The 25988-nt window shown below is 45.2% G+C and overlaps 1 protein-coding gene across 1 annotated transcript; it reads left to right on the forward strand.

Moving 5' to 3' along the window:
• Window positions 1-839: 839 nt before the first annotated feature.
• ell (elongation factor RNA polymerase II) lies at window positions 840-24197 on the forward strand. Its single transcript, XM_083672265.1, has 12 exons — window positions 840-977; window positions 10320-10364; window positions 15272-15393; window positions 16601-16764; window positions 18239-18489; window positions 18654-18778; window positions 20459-20609; window positions 21572-22223; window positions 22744-22810; window positions 23026-23197; window positions 23588-23632; window positions 23728-24197. The coding sequence occupies exons 1-12, from the start codon at window positions 843-845 to the stop codon at window positions 23842-23844; spliced, it is 2046 nt and encodes a 681-aa protein (XP_083528391.1). The 5' UTR covers window positions 840-842; the 3' UTR covers window positions 23845-24197.
• The last annotated feature ends 1791 nt before the right edge of the window (window positions 24198-25988 follow it).

The following is a 25988-nucleotide window of genomic DNA, read 5'->3' on the forward strand; positions in this document are numbered from 1 at the left end:
AAGGTTGTTGAATGGCACTAAAGAGAGCCATTGATTTTTCTTGCTGTCTATGCAACTGTCAGATTGACAGGTTGGAAGTAATATCCACTCCGGTCCTGTTATTAGTTTAGGGTACATTGGGTCAGCTGGGGGCTTTCCACAGTGACATTTGCAGAAGTTAATGGATGCTGAATGTCCACAGGAGACAAAAAACACTGTTTTCCCATATGACCTCTATAGATAAGGTGTGTCATACTTTGTTCTCTGTATGGTGTTCTGAGAAATTATATGGTTATGACACTCAAGTCACACAACAGAATTGTGGGAGTGGGATGTTACTCAATATGTTTTTTCAGCTGTGTGAGTGATCATTTTAATTGTGTCAGTTGCTGCTTTTGCATCCATTAATTTGTCTAAAGACAGTAGCGTTACTGCTTCATTCTTGTTTATTTTACCCATATCTTTTTAACTGGACATTCCTAATTAACTCATGGGTTTTTCAAAACATCATTGACGTCTGGTTGACGTAGTCCAGTGACCTAATGTTTCCCTCTTCCTACGCACGCCTCTGCTTTCCCCAAGCTTTCCCATGGACGAGGGGAATTGTACTCATATTTCGCATAATTTAACATAATATCTCCTCAAAACCTTGGTATTTTACTACTGACCTGATTCTCATAGACACCTAATGTTATGAATACAGTCAAGGCGGTGAATATGTGTTTATATAATTCAGCATGCTTCTATTTATTATTACCGTGAGACTTCATCACGCACACCACGTAATGAATATTCATTGAAAGCTATGTGAGGATCTCTGCGTTTACGACAGAGTGCGTGAGCGTGGAGGAGACGCTAGCAAGATGGCGGCGTTGAAGGAGGAGCAGTGCTATGGATTGTCCTGTGGACGAGTGAGCAATGGCAGTAATGTCTCTGTTTTTCACGTCAAACTCACTGACAGCGCCTTGAGAGCATTTGAAGGTTATCAGAACAGCAAGGTAAGTGAGCGACCCATGTAAATTTACGTTTAGACTGCGAATTTACACCAAGTATTCTGCTAGCTGACACTGACAGGGCTGGTGCCTAGCCAGCGCTAGTTGCTACAGTACTTTGCTGCCAAGCCATGCCATGGTTGGCCAGCTGAGCTAACTAGCCAGAAGCAACAGCCAATGTTGCAATTTCCTTTATCTAGGTACGAGTGTGTGTAGCCAGCTGAGTGCCCTACCCATACGACCGCATAAAGAAGACAGCTAAATTGTTTGATAACAATTCTATCTAAGACCAGACATGTTAGAGCTAACTAACTGCTAACTAGCTAGAGAGTAGCTAATGAACCAGCCTAGGTTTGTGTGTTTTCAAGACAGAAAGCTAGCATAGCCAACTAACTGTTAGCAAACGTTAGCTCCCAAATGTGCCATCAAAGTATTCAGCTAACGTTAGCAGCACACCGGCTAACTAAGAATTCAGAAATGATCTGTCACGGTGCCAGCTTGATTATTGCAAGCATAGCTAGAAAACTTGTAGTCAACAGTCGATATGCTATAGCTACATATTACTTGTCAACTCAGTAGCTATAGCTATTAGCTACCTACTGGTACGATCAATTTGTTATCTATAGACTCATTGTTTAGTGAACCACTTGATCGAAGAAGTTTGGGTAGTTATGGTTTAGCAACTGTGCTGAGTAGACAGTCCGAAGAGCATGCCAAAGGCATTAGTTCAACGTTATCCAGTTAGCTGGGCCATACTAGTCCTCGCCCTACCCCCTATTTTTCAGGATTGAAAACATCTTTATTCATTTTCTAATAATGCTTGTTAGTGGTTTTGGAAGTTTTTAAAGAGATTTGTTTGCTCTGTTTGGTAGCTGGTTAGGTCATAGAAATAGAATTCACTTATGGGTTATGATGTTCCCCTAAACGTACTGGTGTTGCCGGATAGTCATCTCATGTTTCATATTCTATAAATATTGGACTGGGTAGAGCCCAGTAAGCCACCGATGCATTTTCAACTTTTAGAGCCATGTACAGCTAAGATGGCTAGCTACAGCTGATCACCTGGGAAAACAAATGTTTAAAAAAAGAAAGAAAAAAAATGGTTAGTGGTTTGAACTACAGATAGGAGATGGGCCTTGAGTTAAAAAGGATGAAACCTCTTTGATTGAGTTAAGGAAGAGGAAGTGGTCACCACAGCCTGTCAGCATTGGGCTATGAAGAACTTATGAGAGTAGTCAGCTGTCTACCCATACCCTATTAGTATCATGATGTTGAGCTGTAATGAATGTTGGTCTGAAGAAACACGGGTTAAACGGATAAGAAAACAATAATCTACTCAATGGCAGTGCCCTTGTTTGAATAGGACTTTTTTGGGTTGCCACATTTCGGGATATTTCATTTAGCATGTGCACTTTATTGGGGATTCGGTGTGTAAATATTTACTGTGAAATGATGATTCGATGATTCAAATCATGTGCTTGAAAAATGGCTATACACAGCTAAACCTAATCGTCAGGGGGAAAACTGGCCAATTCTGTTGAATGAGGCATGAAACGTGCAGTGGTACAGTCAGAGGGGTTGGACTGCTGTGATCTGTGGTGAGGCAGGATAGATCGTCTCTTTTATTAGCCTGCCCCGAGCTTAGCACTGATTTCAGAGAATGCAGACATTACGCGGCCTCATAGCTGATAAATAGTGGCACTATTTATGCCTTTCATCCCCAGGCTCCTTTGTCCACTGTGCTGTTGAATAATAACCCATTTTTTTAATTGATTTATTTGGGTGACTGCACTTTTGGCTAATCCACACTGGGTAAATAGAATATTTTAGTATGATATATTTTCACGTTGTTGGGTAGTGGTTTACTAGCCTAGGCTAATTGCTGAGGAAACTGTGGTGAGGAATATTGTATTTTTAGTCTTGTAGAGATGAGATGCACTCCTGGAAAACCCTCTTGTACAGACCAGCCTTAGTAAGCAGTCGTCATTGTATACTTCGCTCTATATTCTCTGGTGATTTAGAACAAACCCTTAGTCACAGTTTGGCCAAGCAGCGAGACGGTGTTGGTTTTCTTGGTAGAGAAGCAAGCCAAAGCCAGTAATCCCACTTTGACCCTTCTCCGGAATGGAGCCCTGTGGGTTGGAAGTTGAAGCCGGGCGGGGTGAGAGGTCAATCTCCTGCATCATTAAGTGGGTGTTGTCCCTCTCGCTCAGCCGCAGCCTTGTAGAGTCAGTTGGCCACAGCAAAAGAGCAACAAAATAAGATCAGGCCTTACAAAAAAAGCTCAGACACCTCAAAGAAGGGAGGGAGGCAGAGTTGACAAGCAATGCCTTGTGTTCCAGTTTTGATATCTGTGCCCAGGACAAACAGCTGTGAAAGGATTTCCCAACGTCTGGCTTGCTTCGTGACTCGTCCTGTTTTCACTGTCTGGAGAGCTAAGGTCTATTCCAAGCACACAGTAGAATTACTCAACTCATATTTTCTGTTTTTGCTCTGGAAAGACGACAAGTAGGCCCCTGGCCTATTTACTCACGAAACTCAGAGTTGAGCACTGACAGTTCTGTTCGGCCCTGTGTACCAAGAGAAAATCGATAACATATGACATTTAACAAGCCTCGTTTAACAGAATGGTCTTTTTCACTGTTTACTCGGTCTGTTTTTCTTCTCCTTTGTTTAGGGGCTTTGTCCTACGTGGTTCATAGTGTGACTAATACAGCATTTAGAGCAGTGTGCCTAGGTGCACTGTGCAATAGCCCTCTCAGGTACAGCATGGCAGCGAACTCTTATCCACGTCTGACATGAGCAGTGCAAACGTCAGCCCGTTCGTTCGTCTGTTTGCACATCTGAGCGGAAGGACAGAGTGAACTGGAGCCTCATCCTGGGGATTGTCAGCCTGGAGACCGAAGACCGACTGACACCAGTGGGGGAATGAATGAGCCTGACCTTGCATTCCAATTCTCTGTCCTTTTCCTTGCAGTGTGTAAAACGCACGTGATTGGTGTAAGTATAGGCTTTATGGGAGTAGACAAGTGTGCACTCCAGGGAAAAGGATGGAGAGTTGGGAGTCAGGGTCTCGACTTCAAGATTATGACAAGCTTACAGTGAAACACGATTCAGCAGAATGGACTTAGGGCCTACAATTAGATAAGTTAAACTAATTAGCCTAGATCTTAACTATGGGCCGATTGACATGGTTTTGGCCCGAAGCCGTGTCGTGTCAATGGGTGAGGTAATGGCCAGGTTATTCTTGGATTCTGTGCATGCAGTGTGATTTTTTTATTTGTACATGACATTCTTTACACTGTACATCATCCTCCTGCATTGCTTAGCAGTGAGCTCTGTGACATTTTTACATGTACATTTATGGCATTTAGCAGACGCCTTTATCCAAAGCGACTTACGACAAATACATTTGTTTAATTAAGGGAATCATCTATCCAACAGTCATCATAAGACAAAGTAATCAATGCTCATACCAGTGGTCATTGGCAGTCGTAATGCTTTTGATTTTTCTTTTTTTTTTTTTTATTAACAGGAGAGAACTTGTACAGGGGGGTAGTGGGGTTGAAGAGGTCTCTGGGGTATGGGGTAGGGTTAGTACAGGGGGGGGTAGTAGGGGTGAAGAGGTCTTTAGGAGGGACATATGAATGAAGTGTATCTGTGGCGTCAGCTATTTCTGATTTACCATTTTAATGTTTATTTATCAACAGCAGTTCAAGCAGTTAATTTTTTTTTTTACCGCAGTAGACTATTGAGATGACGGGTTTTTCAAACTAGCAAAAAAACTAGCAAAAGAGCCATCTGGCTATAGCTTGTTCTGTAGCTTAAGAAGAGACCTTAGTGCTCCTGAATGACTTGTCCTTGACACCAGAGACGAGGGACTAATTGAGTTTTAATGAGAGCCGTCCTCTATCTCTCTTAGTCTGCACATTTGTCACATCTCCAGTTGAACGCCTTCGATTGGCTGTCACAGGAATCGTGTCTTTCATAAGGATGGAACACAGTTTCCACAGATCACTCAATCCATCAATGGAATTGAGCCTTGGAATGCGTCTGTTCTTGCCAGTAGTTTCTCTAGGGGCTTCTAGGGGCGGAGTGAACCCGAAGTTCGCGAAGTTCGCCTTTGATTCCCACAGTTTTTTTGCTTTATTGAAACTCAGTTGCCATTTGCTACCTTGACAGACGAACACATCTGTGTCAGTTATTATGCGGTCTGTTGAGGCTGGCCCGGGTTTCGTTGCTTCACGTTGGTCAGCCAGCCCGGGGTGCCATGGATATTTAAGGATTGCTGACTCCCCAGTTTGAGCAGAACAAATCGGGCACTGCCGGAGACCATAATGGCCAAATAGGACTCTAAAATGTCATGGTGTCCCTCTGTCCAGTCACACTGGACTGGCCACCCTGGTGTTACTGAAAGCGTACAGAGCAGGAGACCTGACCTGCATTCTTGGGTAGGTCTCGTGTCCCTTCAGTGCGCGGTGAAAGGACCCCGTGTCCCCCCCTGGAGTCCTCGCCCTGGGAGCTGCCCCAGACCATGCCCTGTCCTGCTGATAGAATGTAACTGAGAGTGTCACCACTGCTTGTGGAGATGACCTGAGCTGTTGGATCCTAGCACCATGTCCTAGGGCTACTGCCCCCGGGCCACCGCACAAACGAGAATGTCCTGGAAAGTTCAGGGCTATCCTCATAACTGCATCTGTCCCTTTACTGTCTCCCACTGCCAGAGATCGCATAGTCGGATGGTATTGGGCTAGGTGTAATTTAATTTAAGAGTGCTGATATTTAATGTCATAAAGTTGGCTGGTCACATGGAGAATGGAGTCAGCCTTTGCCCCTACCCCACCTACGAGTAATGCTGAGTACCAACATGTGAGATGTATGAAGGCCTCTCTCTCTCTCAAAGACAGATCTCAAATCACTGTAGAGAAGTATTCATAGAAATATTGCCACCTCTTTGCCCTTGACATTTAGTAATTCTTTATAGATCATTTTGTTTGCTCGATCTCCCCACAGTCATCAAGACCTAATAAAGTCATCACTTTCACATTACTGGTTTCAACAAGCTTGTTAGGGAATCTCTGGAGAGACCCCTTTGATATTATCTAAAATGAGTAGGCTTAATGGAATGATCTTCACTGATTTGAGTCTGTAATCGTGTTACCCTAGGTTGAAGCTTGGATACTGTCTGAATAAGTGTGTAGTTTTATTTTGTATTTCCCTTTTTTTTAATAATTATTATTATTTATTTTTTTATGTTCACTCCGCAGAGAGATGCAAAGAGAGAGAGAGGCTATGCCACTGCAGTGTTGAGAGCATCCATAGACATTTTAGATTTTCCGCCTGCGGTGTTTGAGGAGTGCTAACTATCGGCCTGTGACATCCTAGCCTGGTGAAATAGCCCTTTGACAGCGATACGGGGATGCTGGTAGTTTCCTAGTGACAGGGATTAGGCCTAGGTCTAGCTATTTCTGGCTCTTCTATTGCCGGACTGTAATCCAAATAGAAAAGACTGCATTGGAATGAGCAGCACCGGTGAAACAATCAGTCCTGTGCCAGTGCTTTGACTGGAAGGGATCTGTGCTAGAAGGCTAAGTTGTTCCATCTCTTGCACACACAACTTTTGACTTTGCTAGACAGCCGGCGTTTTCACCTTCTAGATACGGTCTGCTTGTCAATATTTTCCCTGTTTCCGAACTGCCAACAACGTCTGAAGTTAATGGTATGCTATCTCACTCAGACATTGGTCTAACCCAGCTTTATCACTGTGCAAAGGTGGCCGACTAAGTAAAGTGGTAATCAATCTTGGTCCTCCCTCCCTTTAAAAAAAATTTTTTATCAGATTTGTGATTTGTCACTAGTACTTTGTGGCGTTGGCTGTGACCAGCTGGTCCCCATTCTCTGTTGTTGTGTGAACTTCCATGGTCCTCTCATTGAGCCCCAGTCAGGAGCCACACTCTGTCCTAAGGTTAGCTCTGTGGAACATTCTGGTCTCCAGTCCCAGAGAATAATGACATGTCAGCAGCCCATTCAAATGAACAGGCTGAGTGTTGCACTCTGTCAGTAGGGGTGGGTGAGGGGGAGTCGAGGGGGCTGGGGGGAGCTAAATTCGGTGCTCTGTTTTACATTACGTTGGTGGTAGAGAACGTGCAGGCTCCATTAAAGGGCTGGTCTGGCTTGGCTGGTTCAGACTGAGCGCAGGTCTGGGTCTGGGTACCCTCTAGTTCCACACTAAGGGAATGAGGTATCTGATTGTTGAAGAAAGTCTGTCAAGTCTGGGTTAAAGATCTCAACTTTGAGTGTGTGAAAATTACATGTTTCAGCAACTCTATATGGTATTTAGGCTTACTTGGACAAGTGAAATTCCGTAATTGCATCACACATTCCAAATCATCCAGTCATCCATGTCTGAGGATACCAGTTGGGTTTGATAGATTTCTCTGGCCTTGTGTCATTGTTTTTCATTTCCCATTACTTTTCATTCAAATATTTATGATAAAGGCAGACCAGTTAGCTTAGCATGGGCCCCTTCATTTGCACATCTAGGCCTACTAAACACCCATCAGTGGTCAGTGTCACTTGGTTGTGGGTAAAGTTTTATTTCAAGTTTATTTGAACGTATCATGCATTTTATCCGAAGGTCACAACACACTGTACAAGTAATACAAAAGTAGCTTACAAGATATACAAAATATACAGTACCAGTCAAAAGTTTGGACACACCTTCTCATTCAATGATTTTTCTTTATTTTTTATTATTTTCTACATTGTAGATTAATATTGAAGACATTAAAACTATGAAGGAACACATATGGAATTATGTAGTAAACAAAAAAGTGTTAAACAAACCAGAATATGTTTTATATTTTAGATTCTTCAAAGTAGCCACCTTTTGCTTTGATGACAGCTTTGAACACTCTTGGCAAGGTGTGTCCAAACATTTGACTGGCACTGTATTACTAGGAGTTTTAAAACACAGATTGCATAGAATCAAATGTAGGGATATAAATTTTTGTTTTGCTTTCACATACATGAGGTACATTACAAATCGTGGGAATGGACAAGTGTTGTCTCCGACAGTAGAGGGTCTAAGTCACTGCATAGCTCCTACACCCAAACTATCATCACCCCCACCACAGAGTGAGTGTCAGTACTGTGTTGGCAAGTGAATAAGTGTTTGTGGGTTTAAAATATAGGGGTATACAGTGTTAAGTACATAATATAAGGGGTATAGCTCTAATGAGAAAGACAGGGCAGGAAAAAGTGGCGTTTTAGCCCGGATTTGAAAGCTGAAACTGATTCAGCCTCTCCCTAACATGGATTGGCAGAATACAGTAAAGGCCTTCCCATGTCTGTCCCCTGTGGTTTTCCTGGTTCACATCCGATCTCCAAGAGCGTAGATGAGGAAGGAAACCGAGGGACTTCCTCTATTGCCTTTTAGAGAGGTCTACATGTTGTTCCCTCTGCCTGGAGCTGTTCCTTTTAGAGAGGTCTACATGCTGTTCCCTCTGCCTGCCTGGAGCTGTTCCTTTTAGAGAGGTCTACATGTTGTTCCCTCTGCCTGGAGCTGTTCCTTTTAGAGAGGTCTACATGTTGTTCCCTCTGCCTGGAGCTGTTCCTTTTAGAGAGGTCTACATGTTGTTCCCTCTGCCTGGAGCTGTTCCTTTTAGAGAGGTCTACATGTTGTTCCCTCTGCCTGGAGCTGTTCCTTTTAGAGAGGTCTACATGCTGTTCCCTCTGTCTGCCTGGAGCTGTTCCTTTATTCCCTTAGTCTGTGTTTTGGTTACTTATTGGCTCAGTGAAGAGGATTTCAGTCTCACTTTAAAAAAAAGAAAAATCTATATATAAACCATACAAGCAACATTGACTTATGGGTGGGATTTGTGTGTTAATGGCTGGGTTACCTTGATGTACACACACACACAGCACGTGTCCAGCTGTCTGCAAACTTCAGACTACACGCCTGCCTCCGCTGTAGCAGTGTAAGCTAATGTGTAACAGGTTTAAAGGTTTACCTAGGTTAAAGGGGACACTTCTTTGAGTGTAATGCCAGCGACAGCGTTTGCTCTTAAACCAACTTATTTTCTCCCACACCGTCAAACACGGTCAGGCTTGTAGGTTGAAGGATGATTACATCTCTGATGGAGCTACAAAGCCGAGCTCTACTAATGGAAGGAATGCTCGATTAACCTACAACCTGTTGTTTAGAAAATAGTATTTTTTTTCTCTCTCTCTCTCTCAAACTGATTGTATCACAACTACTTTTATCTTTTTTTCCCCCCAAAATCGGAATTGGTCAGGTTTTGGAGTTGGTTCTGATAAAGTTCTATGATTCTCTGCTCATCTAATTTTATGGGTGTGGCAAGCTCAGGCAGATGTAAACTATCTAGAGATTTACTGACAGTATTTGCCCCTCGTAGGCTAACTTCTCTGGACTTCATCTGGGGTCTACTAACTGCTGAAAATATTTTTAAAAAAAATGTCAGCACCATGAACGGCTACTCTGATTGGTTGGCTGGCTACCAACTGCTGGCTGTTGCACTGAATAGTCTGAGTGATGGAAAACGAATGAGGACACCTCACCAATTTTACTGCCCAGCAACTGTGTGTGTGTGTGTGTGTGTGTGAGTGAACACAAATATGATAACTGGGAAGGAAGCTGATTGAAGTTGATGGCCTGCTGCTTGCTTTGCATTTCAATCCTGTCGCCCTCTAAAGAGATAATTTATTGGCTTGAGCATTGGCAGGGCCTCTGTGTTTAAAAGAGAGTTTGAACAGCATTGCTTCATGATTTCCTTTACACAGGGGCAGGTTCACAATAAACTCTGGCGCCTGGTGTAGAATACAGAAGCAGGTTGTTGTACTCTGCCTCCCATCCAGAAATTACATTTCAGACTGCATTAAAAGCAGCAGTAGTTGCAGCATTCGTGCGAGAGTAGTATGGACATGAATGGAGGACTGTACTTCCTCATCTAGCCCATTAGCGATGTGGGAAAGGGGAAACTGGTTCATAGATTTGTCCCGTTGTAAACTTCAAACGGATAGTGGGATCATCCAGTAATGGATTAACAAGATCATGTTTATGATTTTTTTTTATTTTTAAATTTAAAACATGGTCCTTTGATGATTTGTAGTAGTAGAAGTGGGATGGAGGTGATTTTTGGTACATTGTGTTCCTACACTCCTCAGTCTGCCTGTCACATGAATGGGCTTCTCTCACAGCACAGGCCACAGTAATACACTACACATACCAGGGGCCCATTTAATCCACTTCTTTCAATATGATCCCTTTTTCTTTTCTTTTTTTTATGACATGACTGCTCATTAATCGTCTTCTCTTATCTCCCTCAGGGCCTGTCTTCACAACCGCTGATCCGATTTACTGGAAACCAAGGGGTAAGTCCACTCCACTCACTTGTTTCTCTCTGCAGGTCTCCGATGTCTAATCCCATCCTGATTTAGATCAGATGATCCTATCAATGCAAAACAGAGATGAGAAGAAGTAGCTGCTTAAACTGCTTAATAATGTTTTGAGTTTTACAGACGGACTCTTATCATATGGTACTCATTAACTCTGTGACAGGCAGGGTTTTGTGTATAGGCCAGTGCATTAGAGATGGCCTCTGTAGCGCCAGTGAGCCCTATTTGTTGTCTGGTCGAGGCTGGTGGAGGGATTAGATTTCCTGCCATATTTTGGCAGCGATATGCCCGGCTGCAATTCCATCTGTACAGAGCTGGAAGAACTGGGTTGCATGCTGGCCGAGAGGTTCCCCTTATGGAGTGGATAGGTACATAATCACCAGTCCTTTAGGAGCATTGCATACAGGACATTCAGATAGAAATATATATTGCATAGAACAAACATCATTCTTTCCTTTTTCATGGAGCATGTGCAATCAAGTCAGTGTTTTTAAATTCCATTTCTATCTGCAACGGTTTGAACTTTTTTACCCGTCTGTTCTGGAACATACCCAGTAATCATCCACTGACGTGGAACCTGTCTCGCCAGTGTGTCCAGACCAGACGACAACCTCATCATCATCATCATCATCACATGCTCTTCCTGCAGCATCAGCCTACACACTTTATCCTGTACATACTGCAGTGGCATTAATGGATTTTCTATAAGGCCGGCATTGTTGTAATTCTTGCGACAGACTCTATGCATTCCTGGCGTTTAGCCTTTTAGTGCACATGTACTGTCTTGACTCACAGACGTGGGTTGATGCCGAGCACAGTCAGTGAGTCTGTGAAATGTGGTCTCCTCTGGCCTCAAACGACAAGTGACATTTGCTTTCGACACAGTTAGATTACGATGATATATTTATTTTCATGTCAGAAGTCAAATGTGGTCTCGAGCAGCGTTTAGGAACGACGTTGACGTGCCTGAGCCCAGTGCTGTTTTACATAAGCTCACATGCTTCTACTGTCCCTATGTGGAGCGTGTGGCAGAGTGGGGGGTTATGCTGATGTGTACAGTGCTGTCAGGATTCTGCCCCTGTAGTCTGTACTCATTTGGATAAACGTTGGAGAGGAGCCGGTATTTTATTATTGTGCTATCTCTCCATCAGCCTGACTCATCGTGTGTCTGTGTGTGTGTGTCTGTGTGTCTGTGTGTGTCTGTCTGTGTGTGTGGGGAGTGATCCGTAATTGCTCTCATCACCTTGAGGGATCGGATGGTTTTCGAAAAAATCTGGTGTTTTTACAGGCTGTTTGAAGTGGTGAATAATACATGCGTTTAATGGCTGAATCATGCCGACAGAAGTGAACCTGTTCAATGAGTTCACTGGAATGCCAATGAGAAGCCGGGGAGGTCTCTGTGAGACCCCGTAACTCAATAGCTCATAGCCAATATGAATGAACGTTAATGTTTTCATTCAGATCCTTTTCCAGGGCGGCATAACAGAACGTGCTCAGAGAATACCCGTGGAAGGTAAACGTGCGTGCGTGTGTGTGTGTGCGTACGTGTGTTTGAGGAGGCAGTAGGGGGCTGCTGCCAGCCATGTGTCTCACCCCTGCCTGGCTCTGCCTCTCTCTCAGCTGTTTCATTAATTACAGCGCTGGGGAGGAGACCAGGGGAGCTGCTGTGGAGGGCCAGGCCTCTCGAGTGCCCCCGGCCTGAAAAGAGGCTTTGTTTGCAGGACACCGTGCAAAATGAGAGGGGATGAGGGGAGAGAGGCCGAGGGAGAGAAGGGGGTTGGAAAGGCTGTTAAAATCCACTTGCTTTTCAGAAAGGAGATGTGGATAGATGGATAGATAGATAGGGGCTGCAGGGAAGTGTGCCATTTATTCAGGTTTTTGTTAAGGTTGAACTACCCTGCCCCTCTTTTCCACGCACGTACTCTCCTCATTCTAGTGCATGTTCCGTTTTTTGTTGTGGTAATGAAATGCATGATATTATCTTAGTTATGTTTAATTGCAGCCGGAGGTAAGATTTTTTTTCCCGCTGTCGTTCTGCCTGAGAAATGACTCTCCAAAATGGCTGCTGGGTTCCTAGATGCAGTGCGGTGTGGATTAACAAAGCGTTACTGATTTTTGATGTGGAGACTTTGAGCCTTTATAGAAACGGCCCACCACCTTGCGGTAGCATGCCTGTGGGACGTTCCTGTGTGTCCAGTCGGTTCAGGCAGTGCAGTTTTGTCGTTGTTGCTGTTACTGCAGTACTGCTGGCCCCTGCAGTGGGATCAGGTCATCTCTTGTGTGTGGAGCCTCAGCCCACCGACCAGACCTGGCTCTGTAATCCTCTACTGTGTGTGTGTGCGTCTGTGTGAGAGAGACTGACTCACTACACCCCCTTCTGCTCTGCCTTCCAGGCAGCTCCTCTGCCTCTAAATCATCTCAGGTTTCACATACATTGTGTGTGTGTGTGTGTGCGTGCGTGTGTGTGGGCGCCCCCTCAAAGATACTGTATATGCCATTTAGCTGACGCCTTTATCCAAAGCTTAGTCCAGTTATCAGGAAGTGGTGATGTTGACTGATGATATTCAACAGAACCTTTGAATGAGGAAGCATGAGTGTGTTTCCCTATATTTGTTTTCTTTATGTGTCGTAAGATTGATATGTAGCCCAACATCAGAAATGGAATTTCTGAAATGGTCCCATTCACATTCTAAGCTAGAATACAAGGCTGTTAATCTGTGGTAAGAAATGGTTTAGCAGTAGAGGGGGGGCCCAGCTAGGCCGAGATCTCTTCATTCGGTGCATGTAAGGCAGGGTCTTACTGGAGCTGCCTGCCTGGGCTTCTCGCGTAATGGAGAGCCCTGGCCTCCAGAAAGGCAGGGACACAGTGTTTATTTATAGTTGGCCCACCTGCAGGCTCCATACGTGTTGGGTCCTTGGGTAAACAGAGCCGGGTTGTTGGCGTCCTGAGAGAGCGCGTCAACCCCCAGCGTCTGCCGCAGCGGAGCAGTGATTACCTGGCTAACACAGCAGACAACAGGCAGTCCTTGACTTCAGTGTGGTGAGGCTCTTTGATGTTGTCGGCGTGACGCTTCGATAACGAAGGGGCTTGTGCCCTGCACTGGTTGGTGTAACCCCCCCTGTATCTTGTACTTTTTTTTTCATTTTTCTTTTTTAATTGGACGAACCATGATGTGTTCGTCTTAATAACAGCCACATCACTTCAAAGAACAGGAACAAGGCCCTCAGTCAAATGCAAATACAAAGTATGTGAGAACCAATCGGCGTATCCGTACTGAAAATGGCTAGAACACTTGTTCCCCTTAACACAAGACTTAAAAATTCAAGGTAAAAAACAAATGGCCTCTCCAGACCACAGTGGGTACAACGCTTGCTGGGTAACACACAATCTAGACGAGAGCACTAAAGCGACCCAGGCCAGCCCAGGCCAGGGGTCAGTTAGTTAACCAGCCCCCCCCACCCCCCACCACCACCACCTCACAGCACTCTCCCTCCCCTTAGTCAGCCTCAGGCTCTCTGTTCTCCTGCCTGGAGCTGGAGCTGTTAGACTAGTCAGACAAGCTGGCAAACCAAACGAGGTTTATTTTGTGCATATGTTTCCAAGGTTTCATGACCTAAATTCTCATGTTGATATTGATGGTTGTTGACTGAGGGAAGTTGAGCATTTCTCCCCCGGTCAACGTCGTATGATGCTAGCCTTCTCACTGTTGCTCTCTAAGGAGATTACCGGTCTACAGGCTTGCTTTACACTGACCACTGAAGCCTGACAGCCTCGACACCTGTCTACATGGATCGTGGAATGTTCTTGTTCCTGCTCGTGGATATGCGTTTTACAAGGGAACGGAACATCTGCATCCCATTGGTCACTTTTTAAAGCTGTCCAGTCAGTGTGGCTCGAGGGGGGGAAAAAAAAAACTGCCGAATTATTTTCCCTCTTTAAAAACAAATAGTCTAAAATAATGTGTGTGCCAGCTGCCGGCTCTGTGATTAGAGGTCTCCAGAGGCCCTCAATGCCGGGTAAGTAGGTGGTAATTTCACTCATTCCCCAAGTTTGCCTCCAAGCAACACCTGTAATGTGGTAGCAGGGCAATTACGGTGGATTCTGTCTGCCTCTGTTTTATGCTGTGAATGAGACTTTGGGAATGCCAATACTAACTACGACTACTAACTACTTTACTAACTAACCTACCCTGTCAGGTAGGCCGCCAGCTGAAGCACCACAGACAGGGTTTGTTTTTTACTGCAAAGCGTATTGAACTGCGCTGTTCTGTCTATTATGAACGCAATTTGACTGTCCCAGCTATGCAGCGCAACCCATTAGCCCCACACCGCACCCAGCTAATCCTCCTCCCTTCCTGCAACATGCAGGTCTGTTGGAGACACCCTCCCACCGGTGTGTTTCTGTGTGCAGGACACTGCCACTGCTCATTAGCTACAGGGTGTAGGTGGGTGTAGGTGGATCGGTGTAGGCTGTATCTGGAGGGCCACCCAGGAACAACTGAGATGTCAGGTAACCTGGTGTACATACTGTTGCTTTTTTTTCTTCCTCGTAGCCGGTCAGAGTACCTGGTGATGCCAGGGATGGGATGCCCTTTACCTGACATCTCAGAGTAGATTCATTCATTCATTCATTCAGGATTGCAGATAGAGACTTGATTTTTGTAGAGCTTTTGATGTTTTTCTACACAACAGAGACCGTGAATGATTGATCTAAATGATACTTGGCATTCACCTTTTGGAAGGGTTGTCAGATAGAACTCATGCCAACCTTTGTAGGTGGTAAATGGAACCCATTGATGTTCCCTATCGTTCGTGACCAATATCCTTTTATTCAATGAACTGTGTCACTGATGTTGTTGTTTTTTTCTCTCCCCTGTCAACAGAAAATCTCAATACCACGGTCGGAAGATCCGAATGAGTTACGAACGTTTACTTTCTATTTGTCCAATGTGGGTAGAGACAACCCACAGGGCAGCTTTGACTGCATCCAGCAGTACATCACCAGGTGAGAGACACACACACACAAGATGCATACATACAACACACACACACAATGCATACATACATACAACACACACACAATGACGCAAACACAATACAATATTTGTTTCAATTGAGTTATTCTGGTGTGGAATGAATCATGTGGGCCATGCCCTCTCTGTCTTGGAGCCTGTGTAAAGAGGTAGTTTAACAGTGTAAATTGATAAAGAGTGAGTATATTGTTTGTGTACGGAGGAGTTTGTTAACATAGTTAAGAGCTGATCTGGATTACAGAGGACTATGAGAGATGTTACAGAGAGAGACATTCCTGGTGATCATGAGCTTAGCTCCAGTCAGTGTGAAATGCCATCTGCTCCGATCTGATGTGCTTGCTCTCTCTCTCACTGTGCCCATTTTCCTCTCGATCGAAGACAAATGTTGAGCAAATTAATTTAATTTGGGCCAGATGTCTGCATGTCAAAGCAGAAGAGGCCTGCTCTGTCTAGTTTTTTTTAATTTAATTTTTTTAATTTTTTTTATAACACCCATGATGTCGATGTCCTCAACCAATTTCTAATGAGACACTCCGGGTCAGCTCGAGTTCATCCCTGGGCCTGGCTGGATCCTCATGAGCCCCTAAGTCCAACATAAACCAAAGGCAGAGCCACTGAGGGCTGCCAGCTCCATTTCATCCTCTGCCAAACCCTCATCAAAGTGAAGAGGAATCAAAGAGAGGGAGAGGAGCAGGAAAGAATAGGATTTGATGCAACGTTGGTTCGATAATGTGGGAATCCACAGTTGAATGAAGATGATAATGTTGATGATAATGCCCTCAAGGCAGTGGTGTATCACCAGCCATGATATTAGCTTGGCTGGTTTGACAGCAAAGCAAAGCTAAGCAGTAGTAGCACTGCATGTCATGTTCCGTTTGAAAATGCTTTGGGCCTCCTCACTTCAGGTTATGTACAGCAATGATTGCTCATGTTTTAATGTAGCTGTTCATCACTGTTAAGCTTTTTGTGACAACTGTTTTGCTACACAAATACACTTGATCTTTGAAAACCCACCCATGCCTGTTTGTATGTTTACTACACTGCGCTCTCTTGACAGTTTGTTTCTCTGTGAAGGACGTTTCCCCAAATGTGAAAATATACAGTATTGGCCAGGCCTGTTTTGTTTAGTCATTGAGAGACCACTGTAACTCATCCTCTCCCTCTTCTGTGTTGTCCCAGTGAAGGGAGCATTCAGCTGGACTGTCTGGGTGGGATCCAGGACAAGATCACTGTGTGTGCCACGGATGACTCCTACCAGAAGGCCAGGCAAAGCATGGCCCAGGCCGAGGAGGAGACCCGCAGCAGGGGAGCCATCGTCATCAAGCCTGGCGGCAGATACGTGGGTAAGGATGACATGAGATCTCAGAATCACTTGTCAGATCACTTGGATCAGCACCGATGACCGCCTCAAACCTCCACTGATGTCCGTTCACGTCAAGGTTGCACACTGACTCAGTGGGGAGGGTGCTCCCCCTGTGAGCTGTGTCATTGAATTTGATGTTGGTTGGTTTCACATTGGGCCGAGGCTTTAGACCTACAAGTGCTGAATCTCCCTCTGCTGCAGTCAAGTAAAGACAAGCAACAGCAGTCCCGAACAGTAAGGTTGCAATAGCCTAGAAAAACAGCGGCATGCTGTAGTTATTATGCCGTTTTTGTATTCTGGCTTGGCCTCTGTTACCTGATTTGCAGCTGGGAGAGGAAGTCTGACAGCGTGTGTGGTGTCATTCAGCTGTGCGTCAGCCACACAGCCACGCTCCACATGACCTTAATGTTGGGAACAGGGCATGAAATAAACCTTTTGGTCTACCAGCCAAGGTATCAAGCGGATGAGAAAATTCACCAGCCACATTTTCTTTGACACACAAACACACATTAGCATGAGAAATTACCCCCTGCACAGAATGAACCTCCTGTAGTACGCTTTACATTGCGCTATCCCAGTGTGAAAATACCACTAAATATTTCCTCCTGCATGTCTTCTATCTCGTGCAGTCGTGTGTAGTTGAATTTTACTTGAATGCGTAATTTTAAAGAAAGCTCAGACTCTGGGGTTTGCAGCAGTTGCAGTCAGCTGGCGGAGGCAGGAGCAGCAAGAGGGTTGTCACAGATGTTGAATTAACGGTGACCATAATTGCGGATCACACCAGTATTTTAAATAGAAGCGTAGTATTCGCAAACCCTTGTGAGCCACCCGCCTAAGTGGCTGGTAAGATTGACAGATTTACCTGCCTGGACAGTACTTGAGCTCCACGTGTGTGTAGGGGTAATTGCAGGCTCGTGGTTCTTCCATGTGTGAGCCTGAGCAGTGGGGAATTCTAGTAGAGGTGATTGTATTAGTGGCCACTTCGGGGTAGGGAGTTATAGTAGAAGCACGTGTCAGTGACTCCACAATAAATGCCAAAACACCCATTCCCCCTCCCACCACAGACACCTACTCATAGGTTCACAGATGACTCACTGACTGTTTTTACCAGGAAGCAGCTTAGTCATGTTTGTAATGTAATTGCTCTGATGTTCAGAGTTTGATGAGAAGTTTGCTCATAGTTCATGTTGTTTGTTGTTTGTATTGCTCTTGCTGTAAAGCTTTGAGACAACTGTCATCGTAAAAAGAGCTATACAAATAAATGTTTGATCATAGAGCTCCACTTGATGTTAGAAAAGGCACTGGTAGGGATTCGCTTTCCTTTGTCAACAAGAAGACATTTCTGTCAACCGCCTGAGTCATCCTGAAGATCACTCTCACTCCAAACCAGTTTGCCCAGCCTCTCTGAAACACCGAACTGTTGCTTCTTTTTCCCCCTGTTCTAAATTATCCAGGTAAGAAGGTGCAGATCCGGAAACCGGCGCCTGGCCTGTCGGACGTAGCGCCGTCGAGGAGGACGTCACGGCCGGTCATCATCTCCAGCAGTACAATAAAGAAGAGCACGCCGCAGCATAGGCCCCTGCGCGAGCGCCTCACACACCTGCTGGCCCTCAAGCCCTACAGGAAGCCGGAGCTCATCCTGCGCCTGCAGAAGGATGGTCTCTTGCCCTTTGACAAGGACTCCCTTGACGGCCTCCTGCAACAGGTTAGTTCCACACCTAACTAACAAGCACAGTTCTTGCTGAACTGGTCAGGCCTGACCAGGGGACTTAGTCTTTTAGGCCCAACCTCACACACACCCTCCCTAACCTCACTCACACACCTTAGCTGATCTCATACACACACCCTACCTAACCCTATGTCTTCTAGGTGGCTAACCTCAATGGGAGGGACAACACCTTCACATTGAAGGACACTTTGTTTAAGGACATTCAGAAGGACTGGCCGGGCTACACTGAGGGAGACCAGCAACTTCTGAAGAGGATCCTCGTTCGGTATGTTCAGGGGGTCCTATAGTTGTAGGCCTGTTGTTCAGTCTTGCATGTCCTGTTGAAACTGCAGCTTGTGTGTTCTGGATCTGCGTTAAGTCAATAACTACCAGTTGCACCAACCAGTTTTGATGGAATCATCTTCACGTTGTTGTCTGTGTCACCTGAGTCTTGGACGGCAGTTTGAGTCAACTCCACTTTCAATAGAATCCCAGGTGGCTCCATATCTCCTTGGGAATGGGCGTTTCTGCTGTGGTCTGCAGTCAGGCACGACATTCTCCCAGCGGATCCCTGCCCCCAGAGTTTTCTCTCTCTTTTCCCTGTGTTGTTGACAGGGCTAACTGGCTCTTTTCCTGGTTGGAACCCAGTGGAAAAATCTGGTTCCTCAAGAACTGGGGCAGTAAGGAAAAGCAGCTCCCAGCTAAATATAGACCAGCATTGCAGAGTGCTTAGTTTGGGTTTACTGAGATGACCCAAAAAATGTCTGGACGCCATCATCGGTGGAATATTTCACATTCTCAGTTATTAAAAATGTTACTGTGGCACTCATCCCAGCCGGAGATCTTAACCGTATGTCTTTCTGCTGTGCACTTTGAGCCTTTGCCAGCTTATCAGCTGACCACCCACCCCCCACCCACACCTCTACCTCTCCACCCCCCCTGAGTTTGAACACCAGCGGTCACGCAAGATTAATGCAGCAAAATGATTGGAAGGCCTCTGATGCAACAGTGTTCCAGCACATGCTGATCCATGTGTGAGGTGGCACTGGTCCAAGGTCCAGCCATGCCTGCCTGTCTGTGTGTTGCCTGGGCTCCTCCATGGGTTTCAGCTGGGACCCTAGTCTGCACTATCTCCCCCCACCTCTCTCGCTTTCTCTCTCGCTTTCTCTCTCTCTCGCTTTCTCTCTCTCTCTCTCTCTCTCTCGCTTTCTCTCTCTCTCTCTCTCTCTCTCGCTTTCTCTCGCTCTCTCTCTCGCTTTCTCTCGCTCTCTCTCTCTCTCTCTCTCTCTCTCTCGCTTTCTCTCTCTCTTGCTCTCTCTCTCTCTCTAGGGGTGTGGCTTGTGTAACTCCCCACTGTATCCCACTGCCCCCTGTTGACAACACCCTACAGGCATACAGTATAATGTTTATCTTTGTATACATAGTCTCTGTTTAGTCCCCAACAGAAACCAAACGTCTCATCTCACTTCTTCAAGGTTGTGTTCTGAGTTGTTTATCTGTTTTGAAATGACTAACTTGTAAAGGCTACACTGTGCAAAACCAGGTCATGGGTTTTTGTTTGTACATTTGACGCATAATGGTATCGTAAAGAGGAAAAGGAACAGAATGTAGAGCAAGGCCACGGTGACGGTAGTAGAGAGAAGTCAGGACGTGCTGCTGATATGTCAGAGTTCAAATCAAACTTTATTTATATAGCACGTTTCATACACAGATTCAGTACGGTGTGCTTTACAGGAAGAAAAAAAATGTAATCGTTGAAGTTAGTATTGTGAGTTGGTAACACACCCAACCTTAGAGCCAGCATCAGAGACGTATGTCTCATTATGATGCAGACTCAATGGATTGAATCCAAAGTGAGTTTTCCCCAAAGTAATGGATGTTTGTATTGGGCACTCAGCGATGTATTATTAATGTCTGAACTGTGTGGTGACTCAGCTTGTGTTCTGTGTGACTTTTTCTCTTCCAGGAAACTGTGTCAGCCCCAGAGCACCACGGCAGCCCCTGCCCCTGCCTCAGCTCCAGCCCAAGCCCAAGCCCCAGCTCCAGCCCAAACCCTAGCTCCAGTAGAGATCCCTGTGAGCCCGCCCAAAGAGCTGGCCAGCAGCTCCCCGTCTCAGGTGAGACTCATCCTCCTCTTCCTCTCCTCCCCCTTCTCTTCCCCTTCCCTTCTGCTCCTACTTCTTTTCCTTATTCACCTCCCCCTCCTCTTCATTCTCCTTCTGTCTTTTCTGGCTCCTGCTCCTCCTCCTCCTCCACCTCCTCCTCCTCCTCACAGTCACCGTCACAGAGCCTTCCAGTGTTTATGGTCCCATTAGGAGGAAGGAGGAGTTTCTGCTGTAGATTTTTATTATTAGCTGCTTCCCCTCTGGGTTTTTCACCTCAGACACCTAATGTCCCTTCCCTTCCGCTCCCTCCCTTCTTACGTATTAGCGCGCACACACACACACACACACACACACACACACACACACACACACTCCAGTAGGTTCTGGTGTTCATTCAAATGAAATTCGTTTGGGAACATTTGCTGTAAACAGAAAGCCACAGCGGAGCAGTTGTGTATGTGGACAGTCTGGGTTTGGTGAAAGACGTTTCAGGAGGTCCTGCCAAACTAAACAGGTTAAGGACCTTCCTGGCCCTGCAGGTCCACACAGCTCAGAACTGGGCCTTGTGTTATTTCAGAACCAACAACCACAACCACACAGTGATTAGGTCAGCCACTTCCAAAGTCGTTAGTGTAGGTAGGCTCAGTCAAATGGTGTCTGTTAGTAATACAATACCATGTGTTGTGTAGAAAGGGCACGGTCATCATTGGCTCGGTATCGCTGAGAGATCTGTTTGACTGACCTTCTTCCTTTCTCTGCTTGGCTCCAGTACCACTTTAACACCGATCCACCCCATAAACAGTCCATACTTTTTGCGCATGCTTTTCTTTCTCACTTTAATTTTTCCACTTGTTTTATCCACTTGCATATTTTGATAATCCTTAACTGCATAGATGTTCTCTCTCTCTTAGGGGTGAATCGAGTTCACATTCCCCGTTTTATCTTCTACCTCTAAATCCCTGTGTTTCTGGCAGAAACGGCCCGCTGCGGATTTCATCGACCCTCTGGCCAACAAGAAACCCAGGATATCACACCTCGCCAGCAAGCCAGCGGGGCCAATAAACGGCAAGCTGAGCTCCTCCAACGGGAAGGAGGCGAGTGGAGCCCAGCCAGCGGACAACGTGACGTCCAGCTCCCAGCTCCCCCTGCTGGACATCCCGCGGCCCTTCGACCCGCTCTCCGACGTCAGCAACGACTCCAGCCACAATGGCAGGGACTGTGAGGGCCAGGAGGCCGCAGTGGCCGAGAGACTCAGCCAGCCGCCCGTCTTCTCAGGGCCCGCGGCGCTGACCGTGCCCAGCCTAGTCTCCTCGTCCCCCGGTCAGGCGGGCCTGGACGGGCCCCGGGTCAAGAGCAGCCCCCCCTCCCAGCTGCATGGCAAGTCCAAGAAGAAGTCCAAAAAACACAAAGACAAGGAGAAGTCCAAGGAGAGGGAGCGGGAGAGGGAGAGAGAGCGGGAAAGGGAGAGGGAAAGGGAGAAGGAGAGAGAGAAGGAGAGGAAGGGAGGAGAGGAGCGTGTTCCTGAGCGTGTTCCTGACCGTGTTCCTGAGCCTAGAAAGGCCTGTGACATCATCACCTCCAGCCCTGACAACATGAAGAACAGCAGTATTCCACACAGGAGCACAGGTGAGAGGGCCTCGTAGTCAACCTCCACACAGGTGAGAGGGCCTCGTAGTCAACCTCACTGTCCAGGATGGGCTATGGATCATATCAGCCTTTGTGTGCAGACGTGTTTAGTACATGGGGAGAGATGTCATCCATAGAATCACTTGACACCAGTCATTGCATTGCTGCTTTGTGAAATCGGATGATTGATATAGTGGGTGATGGGTGAAATGGGGACCTCTACTGTCAGACATTATTCCGTTAATAACATATTTTGCACAATGGGAAAACAATGGCCACTCAGGGCTTCTTTACGTGTTGCAAACTAATTCTATTGAAATGCATACCAATTATAATCAATTGAGGACATGTGTACTCACAAACGTGTACTAAGCGTCTTCCATTATCTTGAATAGAAAGAATGACGTCAGTGATCGTGCTTGTTCATACATTGTCATAAGTGTGGCTTCCTTTGTCAGCCAATGTGAATAATCCTTGAGAACCTCCCATGTCAACTTAGTAACCTTGTGCTTCCTTTCAGACCTGAATGGAATGTGCAACAATACCAGTATTCCTTCGTCATCATCCGAGTTGGCTGACTATTTATCGTAAGGACTTCCTCCCCCTTCCAAAACCACACTCCACATGTTACGAAAGGAACATTCTTGTTCCACAATACAGAACACATGGTGACGTGCAGAACACACGGTGACGTGCGGGCACGACTGCTGTTGGAATGTTCTCACTGATGTTACGCCGCCAATCGGAAGCTCTGCGTCCTCCGTGTCCCTCACCTCTCCCCTCCCCCTATGTATGTAAACAGGAAGTACATGGTGATTGGCTCCCAGGAGCAGCGTCAGACCTACAAGAATGACTTCAACGCCGAGTACAGCGAGTACCGGGGCCTCCACGCCAGGATAGAGGGCATCACACGGCAGTTCACCGTGCTGGACACCGAGCTGAAGCAGCTCCAACAAGGCACGGACAAGTACAAGGTACGTCTGACCCCATAGACCCCTCCCTAAGAGACCCCTCCCTAGAGTTATGATGGCTAGAATGGGACCCCATAGACCCCTCCCTGAGAGACCCCTCCCTAGAGTTATGATGGCTAGAATGGGACCCCATAGACCCCTCCCTAAGAGACCCCTCCCTAGAGTTATGATGGCTAGAATGGGTATATCAAGTATACATCTAATAGCTTATCTTCATGATCTTTTAGCTATGTCCAGTCCTACACACTGTAGCTGCACAATGGGACTGGGCACCTTAATACTTTTGTTCTAATCAACTTCAAGAAAAACCGACAATACTTATGATCTGTCAGTCAATGAATGATTATCAATTCTTAAAATGTTCTCTCTTTTTTTTGTCTTCTCTTTTGACAGACAATCCACAATCAGATACTCCAAGAGTATCGTAAAATAAAAAAGGTAAGCTTTGCAATGTTGCTTATTTGGTTTTCTCATAGCTGTTCAAGTCCTCGTTTTTTTTTTCAAATACTGATGTGTCTTTCTTTCCCTCGCAGACTAATCCAAACTATAGCCAAGAGAAGAACCGCTGTGAATATCTACACAACAAGCTGGCACATATAAAGAAACTTATAGCAGAGTATGATCAACAGCAACTTCAAAACTGGCACTAGTTTGTTTGACATTGTTTCCCTTTTCTCTCTGGAAACCAGACAGAGAAAGAGAAACTCTGGATTCCGCTTGCTCTAAAAAGTACTCATTAAAGATGCCATGAAGGGAGGATTCCCCTCATTGGGGCCAAAAGCACTAGTGAGGACAAAGCAGACCACATTATCTTTTTCTTCCTTTTATTTTTTTTTGAAAATGTGACTGTGGCATGTTTGGACCGATCTCTCTGTGTAGCTACACTGCATCCGGAAGAGCTTTGTGTGGCGTTTCTCATACTCCCAGCCCCCTTAGTGCACAAAGGTCTCTCAAAGGGTAGAAATGGAAAATCCACATCCTTTGGAAATCTTCAAAGAACCTTTCCTGGCTTGTAGTCTTGAGGGGGGGTGGGTGGGGGGGGGGGGGGGAAGCGGGGGGCACGGGGGGGGGGGGGGGGGGAGTACACTGAAATGGATTCAGCAGATTGTATGCCAAATGCAAATAGTTTGTTTTGAGTACAGAAAGAATTTAATTAAATGGATGATATGATATCACTTTTTTTTCCCATATATTAAAATGGAAGGTTCTGATGTTGAACTCTATTTTACTATATTTTCTTTATTTTTTAATTTATTCTTTTATTTTTTTGGACTTCCATAGGGGTAACAAGTTCTGTTTATAATTTTACACTCCTCAGTATCAGTACTACAAAGCAGTGTCTCTTGTTTTTGTCTTCACATCTTGAATGTTAGCCAGTATTTTATGCAAAAGCTGCCTTGGCCATCAAATTGTCCATCTGTTGCAGTTCATGAATTATTATTTTTTTTTCCTTTTTAAAGAGATACAGATTATCCCCATTGATTAATAAAGACAACGCTGCAAAAATTCCAGTCAGGCACAGGTGCCCGTCTTTGGCTTTTCTTACATCTTATGCTAATGTCTCAACTGTAAGGACATATGTAAGGACAGCCGCAGGCTCAGATGGTCTGACTTTATGAAGGCTCCATATTGGCTGTTAAAGCATTTCTTCAGTCACCCCTGGCCAGCTGTAATTCTTGTTTCTCTAATGGTTACAGTGATGGTACTTGGCTATGCTGATGCAGTATATTTTAACACAAGGCTATTTTCAGTTCTCTGTTGTTGTCATCCCCATGCTGTTGTCCAAGATCCAATTCACCATGATGTCAGTGGACATAAAAAAAAAATACATTTCTTATTAGATGATTTGCCAGCCCTATTCCTCAACGTGTACACATCAGCCAAAAATTTGGAAATTGGGTGGGAAGATCTTCTGAGGGCTTTTAAATATCATAATGTAGTATGGCTTCATCATAATCAAGAATTTGGAAGATGTCAGGATATCACAGCAGCTTCTACCATTTCAACCCTTCCTTTAGTTTGACTCTGTTGACAGTATACTGGAATATACCGGTGGTATCTTTTGTCTTTCCAACCATGCAGGCAGTTTGCTTTTAATTAGCAGTTTTCTTTTTACGTCTAATGTTTGTCTGTTTATCAACATGATTGTCAAGACGACTGTTAACCCAAGACCAGCCTCGACCATCTTCCAAATGGATTGGACTCTTCACTCCACCAACCTTATTGCGTCTCTGCCAGGCTGAAGTATTCCAGTTTTCCAACCAACGGGTCCTGAAATAATCAGAAACGCTGTAAAACGTTTTTGTATAGCTCTGCCGAAATAAGTCAAGTGTTGGTCTAGTCAGCTAATGCATTTCTTATATTGACCTTTTTATGTGAATATGAAAAATCTGCACTTTTTCCAGCGAATCTTACTGTTACCTAGGTTTTTGTCAAAAATAGACTTTTCCCTTTTGTCCATCAGAGTGCATGCTTTATGAATGTGTTACAGTGGCCAGTATTTGTATCTTTACTTGAAACAGCTGCCCAAGGACATACAAACCCAAGCAAAGGCCTGATCAAACAAAATCAATATAGAAATCAATTCGACCATCACTCTGACCTGCATGTATAACAATACCAAAGTACTTAGTTGGGTCAAACAAAATGCTCTCTCAGGACTCAAGCAAAGGGCAGTATCCATTTCACAGTATTTTCTATTTCCATTATTAGTGGTTTAAAAAGATAATGATTTATTTCCTATAGTATTTACCTTTCCTATTGAATTTCACCAAACCTTTGTCTGAGGTGAGAG

The sequence above is a fragment of the Argentina silus genome (genome assembly GCF_951799395.1).
Source record: "Argentina silus genome assembly, chromosome: 6".
Lineage (NCBI taxonomy): Eukaryota > Metazoa > Chordata > Actinopteri > Argentiniformes > Argentinidae > Argentina > Argentina silus.